The sequence below is a fragment of the Ammospiza nelsoni genome, chromosome 5, assembly GCF_027579445.1.
Source record: "Ammospiza nelsoni isolate bAmmNel1 chromosome 5, bAmmNel1.pri, whole genome shotgun sequence".
NCBI classification, from domain to species: Eukaryota; Metazoa; Chordata; class Aves; order Passeriformes; family Passerellidae; genus Ammospiza; species Ammospiza nelsoni.
The window spans coordinates 12,848,415-12,859,642 of record NC_080637.1 but is presented as its reverse complement, the minus strand read 5'-3'; the positions used below and the strand labels follow the sequence as shown (position 1 = coordinate 12,859,642).

At 43.3% G+C, this 11,228-nt stretch overlaps 1 protein-coding gene across 2 annotated transcripts; it reads right to left on the bottom strand.

Annotated features, from left to right (window-relative positions):
* Positions 1-512: 512 nt before the first annotated feature.
* Positions 513-10,759, bottom strand: ARMC10 (armadillo repeat containing 10). Of its 2 annotated transcripts, none has more exons than XM_059472416.1 (6): positions 10,622-10,759; positions 9,145-9,290; positions 7,894-8,028; positions 3,309-3,485; positions 2,239-2,310; positions 513-1,035 (listed from the first exon to the last, which is right to left on the bottom strand). In XM_059472416.1, exons 2-6 carry the CDS (start codon positions 9,259-9,261, stop codon positions 784-786), a joined length of 753 nt encoding a protein of 250 aa, XP_059328399.1. In that variant the 5' UTR covers positions 9,262-9,290; positions 10,622-10,759; the 3' UTR covers positions 513-783. The 2 variants fall into 2 exon arrangements, with proteins under 2 accessions (XP_059328399.1, XP_059328397.1); XM_059472414.1 differs by having other exon boundaries at positions 10,504-10,683.
* Positions 10,760-11,228: the final 469 nt, after the last annotated feature.

The window sequence follows — 11,228 nt, the reverse complement described above, 5'->3', positions numbered from 1 at the left end:
TTTTTTAATAAGAATGAGAATGCTGAATTGCAGTTGCAGATAATCCTTGACTCCTAATAAAATAATTTTAAAAAATATGTCTGCCTTCCCTAAAGTGACAATTTTAAAGCAATATAAAATACTTTCAAATTTTCTTCAAGTGTAGAAACCTTTCACAGTTGTAGTTAATTGCACTGCAGTTTGGCTTAATGGAATGGATATGCTAAGCATGCAAAAATGGAGTTTAAGAATAAATTCCATATAAGTACGAAGAAAAAAACTAGATTTGGTGACTTTAGTATGCAGCTTTCATTGAAGATACTAATTCTGTAGGAAGCCAATGATAGTTTGATATTGTTTTTATTTAATATTATTTTGTAAGATTCAGCTGTACCATTTTCATAGGTAGACTAATAAAATATAAATGCCTAATCTCCAATTACTAAATCTTTAATGCACAATTCTAATGAGGTATTTATTCAACAGCTGTAAATACTTAAAGTAAAAAAAAAAGTCTTTGACATGTCAAAGGATACTTTCATTCACTTCACTCATTCATTTCACATATAAATGTTTTCATGTTTTAAACTGTTTGCCTTCATTGCATAAATGTAGCAACTGTGCAGTGGTTTATCAGTAATAATTAAGCTGTTGTTTTTCTCTTGCTTGTAAAAATATCTGATAGTATTTAGGGCTTTTTTTTTCTCAATCGTTGTTGTATTGTTTACTTGTTGCAGGCTTTCTTAGCCTAGCATTGCCAAGATTAGATATTTTCATCAGGTCAGTCTGTATAAGAAAACAACACTATTGTGTTAATATTCTCACAACTTGTTCTTTCACTTCTGTGTCAGGGTGATGCAGCAAAGATGCCAGTCTCTGAGCAAATGGGGCAGAGTCCCTGCAGAGTGTGAGGAAAATTGAGTCTTCACTGTATTCCTCAATCTTGGTGCCTTCTTCATCCTTCATGTTCTTTTTCAAGTTGGCTGCAAGTGCCAGGGCTCGAACCAGAATATCTCTGTTTACACAGTTGTCAAAAAGTGACACCAATGATGGCACCTAGGACATTGAAGAAATAGTCCATACTTAATCACCAGCAGTAAGTACATGGAACTAAATCACACTTCTGAAAATGGAAAAAAAAGTGCACCTACACCATCTAATGCAGAAATTGTATGACATCCCAGTATGCTGTGAGCTTCTGTCAGAAACTTGCACAGTGTGTATATTTTCTCTCTAGAAAAGACTGGCCTGTTCATCAATGGGCTAATAAATTCTTTGTATTTTATTTTCAATCTCCAAAATGTGGCTGTCTGGAAAATTCCCATTTGGAAGAGAGGGTCTCCTTTACTTCTCAGCCACGTTGACTTAGCCCTGAATGTTTTTGTTAGCATACCTGATAAATGAAAAGTGATACACTTAACAGACAATTGAATAGTTAGCTACTCTAACCTTGTTTGAATAATGAAAAGACAGCATTATCGAGACTAGCTTTGCTTGTGGCAGACAGCTCACAAATAAATGCCACTGCACATTTTAAGAAAGTTACTTTGGGGAGGGGGATGAGGATGCTGCCCCTGACTCTGTTTTGGTGTGAAGAATTTGGTGTCAGTTCAAAAGAAACCTGTGTGCCAAGGCCAACACAGCAAATGTCACACAAATTTCTCCATGAAGAAATAAGTAAATGCACAGGGAAATTCACTTAGAGGCAACAGTTTTTATGGCTGCATTTGAATAAAGGGGTGTGGATTCCAGTGGAATTTGTTGGGTTTGGCCCAGTACATTGGCTATAGAAACAGCAGTTGAGAAGGATCACTTACAGAACCAGTTCTATTTGATAGTTTTCAATCTATATACTGACTGTGTGTCTGAAAATAAAGTTTTGGGTTCCTTTTACAAAATACAAACTGAAGTTCTTGGTATTACCCCTTTGGTGGAAAGGGAAGGTTAGATCAGGCTTCTGCAAGTTATTGATAATTTTGAATGTTACACAGGAAGTACAACCACACAGTGTCTCCAAGGGCACAGGCCCTGTGCCTCTCCCTCTCTTAGTACAGTATCTGTATTACACTGCCCTCTGCAATAAATCCTGCCCATGAAAGAATGTGCACTTAGCTACTGATTTTAACCAAGCAGTGTCTAGAATTGATTCTGGAATTGCATATATATTTCTAATACATTAAAATTCTTCTAGTGCATGCAATATTTTAACTGATACACATTATATATGCCAAAAATAAAATGAAGCAGCAAGAATCTTACTTGAGCTCTGAGAAGATGTCTTGTCATGGCTGGGTTTGCAGATAAGTTCACAAGTACTTTCAAAACTTGAATCTGAAGTGAGGAATGTTCAGTTTCATTAAAAGCTCCAAAACAGTAAGTAAAGCTGTAATGGGTATCAATAATGTCAAAGTTGACTTGGGGAGGAAAGGCAAAATGGGTTAACCAATATTGAATATTTTGGTACAGGGAAAACCAAGGTATAGACATGTTAGAAGCAAATTCAGATTGACTTAAACATCAAAATAAGGCAAGAGCCATAAATGAATCCTAGGCTAAAATGTAGAATATGTTTAAAATACAAAGAAGATGGTTAAGTACTGCATTTAAAATGATCCGAAGCATATACAAATACACCTTTGTGCTTTCTTGGACCTTGTGATGCTAGTCTTTTAACACTAGGAAAAGGCCATATTACTTCTGTACTTAAGTACAATAGGTGTGTTTAGTGGAAACGAGTTTTTTGGAAAACTGGTTTTGATCTGATAAAGCAACCACATACACTGAAGGTACTACAACATCTTGAATAAAGTTGACTTTGGTCCCTAACTGAAGCTCATTTCAGTATTACAAAAAATATGCAGGATTTCCACTTGTAGTCACTAAGGTTGCCAGAGGTGTCATAAGCACAACAGAACTAAAGTCCATAGCTTAGGATCACTGCTTGGCATGTTTCCCTGCAGAGATTCATGCATCAGTGAAGCCTTTCCCATGCAGGTTCTCCTTGCTCTGGGATGCAGTAGCAATGTTTAGAGCAGAAGAGAATTCCGGACTTGCAATGGTAAAGGCACGGGGCAATCACAGTGCACCCTGCACTGCTTTGGCAGAGCTGTAGCCTGATGGTTCCACTACCAAGATTCCCTTCCCTCCCTGGTTTTTGAGTTTATATTGCGAAACTAATACAGATCTGTATTTTAGTGCATAAAATCTGTTATCATTAATGAATATTTGGTTTTTCTTAGCACAGTTTAAACCATTTAACCAAAATGTTAAGAAACAAGGCAAGCAAAGCAGCTTCATAAACAGCTTGTAAAAATAACACTACCCAGTACCTGTGTCCTTTCAGTTCCTTCTGAAAGCAAATGAAGAAAGCATGGAATGGAGTTTTTCATCTTTTGGTGGTAGTCATTGGTAACAGACATATTTGTCAACAGCCTGAGTCCAGCTAGCTGCACATCAGAGTTCAGGGGAGCTGACTCAACAGTCCCACAGACTTGTGTAATAAATACCTGGGGAAAGGGGGAGGAAATAAAGAGAGAATAGTCTTTAATAAAAGCATATTCTCTGTCACAAATTGTCGCAGACATTTCTCCACAGAAATCCTTTATTTCACATTTCTGTGTCTTCGGGAGCCAGAGGCCCCCGAAGAGAAGGTAAACAATTGTTATCAGCTGCTGTGGAATGCAATAGGATTCACCTTGATTGGCTCATTTTCTATGTTTATAATTAAGAGCCAATCATCAGTTCAAGCCAGGGGACTGAGTCCTTGGCCACAACTTTGTTGTGGTTTCTTTTCTATCTCTTCTTAGCTTAGCTAGCAGCTCTGCAAACCTATCTCTATATTCTATTAGTACAGTAATAATGTATTATATCATATATTAATAAATCAAGCCTTCTGATCAAGATACAAGATTCACCGTCTCTCTCTCACCAACTGCGACCCACACAGGTCGCGGTAATATCTGGTGACCCCTCGTGTAAGAGCAAAAATTAATCTGATAAGACCAGAGGAGCAAAATTGCTGCACTGGGTAAAAATCCTGTATGTGTGGCATTTGAGGGTTGCTTTGAAGTGACCTCAGAAAGTGGATTCAAGCCAGGAGCTGAAGAACCGAAGATCCTGATTTGGACAGAGTTCACAGCCAAGGCTGACCACAAGAGAATCTTTCTTCTGGAAAATCATCAGGAAAGATGATGGAAAAGAGCAGCAGACCTGTGGAGCTGGCCAGAGCAAGCTGGACTCTTTCAAAAGGTACTGTTCACTTTTCTATCCCTGATGAACCAGCCCTTCGTAGCTTGTGGCTGTTTGTATGGCAGACCCATGCCTTGCCAGAAGAGATTCAATTCTCCCCTTCAGAGGAGAAAATAATAGCCCTCTGGAAACATTGGTGCAGGGAAGACGGTTTCTTTTTGTCAAAAACAGATATCTATGGGTTCTTTCGATGGGCAAAGCTTTTTGGGTTCTTTGCTGATGTCTTATATGCTTTAGATGCTTTTGTCTGGGAGTGCATGGACTCGATTATCCAGCGCGTCTTCAGTAAGGGACGCGTGTTGCCTTCTATCTACCCAGCATTTATAAAGCTTTTCCCTGTCCTGAAACGCAGAGCAGCTTGTTTTCAGTGGATCTCTAATTGTTATGGCCAAGCTCCGTTTCCACCACCTTTGGCAGAAGACGCGGTGGGGGAGGACATTTTTCTTCCCAGCCCCCCCTGCTTCACGGCGGGGGGGGGCGAAACTTCGCGGCGCGAAGAAGTTTTTTTTACTCTTGCTCCGGAGCATGCTCAGATGGAGTGTTCTCCTTCCCCCCCTTCTCTCTCTCCGGGGGGATGGGAGCGGCCGCTCAAGCCAGCGCCGGCCTCTCAGACTCCGCCTTCAGAAACGGGGGCGGCACTGGTCTCCGAGGTTTCCTCCACGGCCCTGCCAGAGCCGTCACTCCAGGAGATCCCGTCTCCGCCTCTCCAGGAGGTCCCGCCCGCGGTTTCACCGGCCTCCCTGCCCCCGCCAGAGCCTGTGTCGGAGACGGCCGAAGAGACAGCACTTCCGCCGATTGACCTGTTGCTAAGCAACGGCGACGCTCTGCTGTCTCTCCCAGCTCCGCTGCTGCCGGTTTGCACTGCGACGGCGACTGCGACTGCGCCTCCGCAGAGGACCCCAGAGTCAGCAGCAGAAAACGGAGTTGAACCTGCGGGACCCTCGGAGCAGCCCGCGGCTGATCCCACGCTCAGCGCGGTTCCCCCCCCGGTTCCGGCTCCCTCCCCGGTTCTGGCTCCGTCCCCGCTGCTTCCACCGGACGTCCCAGCAGCCGCCCTGGAGGCTGGTCTCTCCTTCAGTGGAGCAGGGGCTGCCCGCCAGCTCACTGTTGTGGCAGTCCGGCTGCCGGCTTTCAAGCTCGGCGGTTTGGGGGGTGGTTTTTCGGGGATTGTCCCATGGAGGCCGCCGCCTCTCTTGTGCCCTAGCGGCGAGGGGGAGGGGGCTCCCGAAAGTTTTGCCTTTGGTCCCCAGCCCAGTGGGGGTGGTGCCGTGATGCTGTGGGAAACAAACATTCCCAGACCCAAGATGAAGATTCTCGGGGCAGCTTCTATTTCCCTGCTGCTGGCATGCCTCAGTGGTTTAGGGGAAAGGAAGCGTCTCACTACCCGTGCTGCCATTGTGCTAGCAACAAGGTTCAGGCCTGCGGGAATGCACAGCCTTCCTCATGGGTTTGGCCTGGGCCGTTTGGCTCAGGAGGTTCCTGGGCCAGGGCCATCATTTGGCCTCCTTGTGTTTCTAGGGGTTCTGGTTTGTCCTACCGGTCCGGGTCCCCCTGTGTGAGCCAGTTTTGGGGTTCCTGGTCCAGTATGGGCCAGGGCCCCCAGGGCCTTTCCTTCTCTGGCACTGCTCTGCTCGGCTGCTACTCTTTTGCTTTTCGATAAAAAAAAAAAAAAAAAAAAAAAAAAAAAAAAAAAAATTAAAAATTAAATAAAAAAGATTGAAAATAGGCGGGCAGCAGCTCTGAAGTGCTGAAGCACTGAAGGGCCAGAAAAGGACATTCTAAAAATTGTTCAAATTGTTTCAAATTATTTAAAATTGTGTTATGCTGTTTCAGGACCAAAAAGGACTCTCAGATGTCCAAAAGAAACAACTTCAGCTGATGGACTGTTCCTGAAACTCAGCTACATGGACTTGAATTCTCTTTACATTGTTTCTTGCAATTTTCTTATATTGTAGGATTGTTTTAGTGAATTGTTGGTATTCTATATTTTATAGGTGAAGGAATTTCCTGTTCATTCCACATCAGCATTTTTCTTTTATTTTTATACAATTTAGAAAGGTGAGATGTCACAGACATTTCTCCACAGAAATCCTTTATTTCACATTTCTGTGTCTTCGGGAGCCAGAGGCCCCCGAAGAGAAGGTAAACAATTGTTATCAGCTGCTGTGGAATGCAATAGGATTCACCTTGATTGGCTCATTTTCTATGTTTATAATTAAGAGCCAATCATCAGTTCAAGCCAGGGGACTGAGTCCTTGGCCACAACTTTGTTGTGGTTTCTTTTCTATCTCTTCTTAGCTTAGCTAGCAGCTCTGCAAACCTATCTCTATATTCTATTAGTACAGTAATAATGTATTATATCATATATTAATAAATCAAGCCTTCTGATCAAGATACAAGATTCACCGTCTCTCTCTCACCAACTGCGACCCACACAGGTCGCGGTAATAACAAATAGTATCAATGGCCTAGCTACAGTAACATAAATACCTCCTGAACATTGCTGGCTGAATAGTGAAGGATCTTGGAAACAAGTGCATTTTTGTTTTGAATATTTCAAACATTCTAGTGGCATGACAGAAGCAGACCATACAGCATTATGCTCACTAATCTTCCTGAAACATAACTTGCTCTGAAAACTTAAATTGCTTTGCCTCCATCTCAGAAGTGACACAGCTGCCTTAGGGAGTTGTTTTAAAAATCACTTATAAATAACTAACATCCTAAATATTGAGAACAAGCTAAGGACAAGCTTTGAAATGAAATCCTTTCTCCCAGCCATGTGATGCATTTACTGGAGCACACTGCAGGAACAGCAATAACAACTGACATTAACTACTATTTTTACCAATTTTTCTTCTGGATGACAGTATACAATGAATCTTTGAGTCTTAACAGAGGAAAAAAAGTAATTTACCCTTACCAAAGGAGTTATTTTCTACTTATACACCTTGACACCTGGACAAGCACTACTTAATAAAAATTGCCTATTGCTAAAGGTGCTGCAAACTACCACATGCAGTCACACTACCTTTTTATCAAGCTACTGAAACAAACTACTAAAAGTCTTCAAATCTGCCTCAACTCACCACTTGGACACTTCTTGATCTGTTGATTAATCAGATGGATTTCTTTTTTCTTGATGTTTAGTCCTTTCATATCCATAGCATGTACTGTATTTACCAGTGGAACTTATAATAATTTATACATGCTTTTCCTTTAAAGTGGAAGTATCACCTGAAAAATTGGTCTTGTACAAACCCAGGGGCTCAATTACTCTTTTCTTCTCCCTCACCTAAGGAATCCTGGCAAGTTCAACCTGCAATCCATTCTGTTAAACAGCCACTGCTGATGTTGTAGGCATATTTGGAAATCATCTTACCTCACGTAATTTTACTATAATCTTGGCAGAACAATCTCTCTTTAATAGTATTTTGTGAAAGCTGGACACAAACTGCATAGGTTTCTGTCTTTTATTTTAGAAGTAAATGCCAGTGAAGCAATGCACTTCTAAGTTATCCTTTCAGTCATCCAGACCTGCTGACTTATATCTCTATCATCAAAGCATTTTGGCATCCTGGCTTGTATTTAACAAATATGCTGAAGGACCTATACCATCCCTTTCCCTTGGTTACTTTGGTTTTTCCCATTAGAAAAGAATCTTACCTGTATCTCTTCCTGATTTTTAATATTCATACTCAAATTATTAAGTGCATTCAGTGCTTTTTCTTTAACTTTGGGAATGCACTTGGAGAGCATCCCTCCAATAACAGACAGACCATCCAAATTTCGGATTATATCCTGAAATATAGAAGATATTTAATAGGATTTTTAAAAAATCAATTTAAATGCTGAAGCATTCCCTCAATTCTCCATATTGACAAAAATGAAGTATGTGAATGAAGAATTCAGAACTGACTGCTCTGTTTAAAGAGAGTGTTAGCAGATACTGCTTTATTGCTTTACTGAAACTAAGAAGGGTTCTGCTTAGGAACAAAAGCATTAGTTGCTGTTATTTGACAATAGCACATCACCTTTGCTTTTAAAATCTGGTCTGCAAAGCATGCTTAAAACATTTTACATTATAAAGAATAAAAGGAAATTACTTGATAATGAGTTAATAGAACAGCTGAGCCAGATTGCAGTACCTAAAAGTCCTGCCTGAACAGAAAATTTCAAGATGTAGCTTCATATTATTAGAGGTTCTGAAACTTTCCATTACGCTTGTTTTTATCACTGTTTTTAATCTTTCTCACTTAGACTTTAACTGTCTTTTCAAAAAAACCTGCTCTTAAAAAAATTTAAATGGTCTAATGAGCTTTATGCTTCAGTTGCATTCTAAAAGATTTATATTAAGAAAGCCATTTTGAGAAGCCAGAATAGATGGCAATCATAAAGAGCAAAAAGGGTGGGACCTTGGAGGTTAAACTGGTAAAAAGGTATGAAAATTGGCATCCAGCTCACAGTTTTTCTGCATTCTGTGTCTGAATGATTTGGAGATGCCTCGATAGTTGTAAAACTGCTAATGTGCAAACAGCACACAACTTTGTGAGGGACAAAAAGTATAGTTTATCTCACTAAAGTTTAGATCTGAACCAGAAAGTATTTAACCTAGTGTTCAACCCTTTCATTAACATTACATAATTGTAAGTAACAAAAGATGTATTTACAACACTTTTGAAGTACAGGACTTTGTATGGACTTTAAGTGGTCCAAACATTATAATTCAATAAATTCTGTGAAGCTGGTGAATTATATTATTTGAGCCAGCAGAAATTAAGGCAAGACATTAAATAGATTTTAGAGCACAAGCTGTCCTAGCTTTCAGTCCTGTGTCACTCTTTAGCAAAACAGCAGCTCTCCTCTGCCAGACTGGCTGGCATTGGACAATGTTGTTTTCTACAGCACAATACTCACTTGATTTACAGAGAAGGCAGCACTGTTGCTGAGAGTGATTAAAGCTTGCTCTTGAATTAATGGATCATCTGTGTCCTGGAGCAAATGAATAAGTTTCTGTAGAGCATCCACATCCATGGTATGGGTTGACACTGGAGGACTGCTGTCTGTCAACGTTTAGAAATGAAATACTTGATACTAAGTTTGAGACATTTCACTTAGTTGCTACTTAATGATTTTTACAAAGCTGAAATTAAGTTCTCGGTTGTAGGACATATTGTTGTGCCCAATCATCATATCATGGTAAAAAGATTGTTATGACACTAAGATTTCCATCCTTTTCCTGAGTCCTCTAATTACCTCTTTTGAAGGTGGAGAATAAAAGGAACACACAATTAGAGGTTGCAGTGAGTTACTTCCTGGTTAACCAATATTAAATCTCTCCTGCAAAATTATTAGGAATATTCACCAAACATGGCTTGGGTTTTTTGGTTTTTTTTTTTTTTTTTTTTTTCCCCAAAATGAAATGTGGAAATCTGTCTGGGCACTGTAGGAAACAAAACTTCCAGTTTGCAGACTACTACTTCCAGAAATTACAATGACACTTTGGTAGTATGCTGAGATCCTTTGACAAAGTAACAGTCACGATGTTAGGAACTCTGCTGATCATGGCATCGCTCAAAACAAGGAGGAAGGCTGCTTCTGAGTCAGGATGATGTAATGGAGTACCTGACCTTTATAAAAGGGCAACAAATGTTATCAAAGGCCATTTCAGCCAGGTTGGAGGCAGAACTATTTAGACAGGCGAAGAGCCATGAAACCTGATCTCTGACTGCTGGACTAGTCATAGCTCATAGCTTACTCGAGATGACTCCTGAGAAGCTAAGAGTGCTTTAAATTCCACAGCTTTACATCAGCATTTGGCCAGGCAAACACCATAGTATTCTTTCAGGGTTAAAAAAAAAGAGATCAAAGTTAATTATGATGATTCAATAGCTCACTTCAAACACAAAATCATTTTTCATCCTCGTCTAAACACATTCCGCTTAGCTTTGAATTATAGGGAGAACACAACTGCAATAACATAAATAAACACACTGATCAGACGCACGCTTTGGGGGACTCATAAAAAAAAAAAAAAATAGGCTTTTCTAAAATTAAACCACACTCCAGAGTGCCCCAGATTGCCACATGGCTGTGGAGGGCCGGGACTCAGGGCTGTGGCACCGCCTCTGGCAGGGCGCGGAGCCACCTCCGGGCCCCGAGCCGCGCTGCAGGGCCGCGGGCTGGGAACCCCCCGGGCCCCGCGGAGCCTCCCCCGGCCCCGCCGCACACCGGAGGGGCGAGGCCCGCCCTGCCCGGCCCTGCCCCGGCCCTCACCTGCCGGCGGGCCCCGCTCGGCCGCTGCTCGTCGCCCCCGCCGCCCGCCCGCCGCCAGCCGCCACAGGCAGTAGCAGACGCCGGCCCCGAGCAGCAGGGCCGCCGCCGCCGCCCTCACCGCCGCGCCCCGCGGCTCCCACATCGGCCCGGCCGCGGCTGCGTGGCCCGCGGAAGCCACCGCCCCATCCGGCGCGGCTCGGCCGCGGCTCTGCCCTTCCTTCGGGGCTTGGGCGCGGGGGTTGCGCCCGAGCTGCCGCAGGGATGCCGAGCCCACAGCTCCGTGTGCAGGCGCGGGAGAGGCTCCGCCGCTGTGACAGCGACGCTCTGCGGTTTCTGTTCTACAGGAAGGGATCACCCGCGCTCCGGGCCGGCCTGGTTCCGCAGCGCCTTCCCAAACACGCTGCCCCTCGGGAGGCCGCCAGCCGGAGGGAAGGGCCATCCTGCGCCATGGCCGCCCTGGCGGGAGCAGGCACATCATCCCCAAAGTGCGGGACCGCCGTCTCCGCCGCCCCTGGCCCCCGCCACCCCCTGGGTGTCCAGGCGGTCGGCAGCCGGGTCCCACTGGAGCCGGTGGGACCACAAACTCCCCTGGTAACATCTATGGCAGGGAGCCACCGCCACCCTCCCTCACCAAGGGTCGCCCTGGGCCCGGCTCGTTGCGCCCCTCAGCGCTGGCCGGGGCATCTCGCATCCCTCCCGCTGCTCTCTGCTGCCTGGGGCATGGT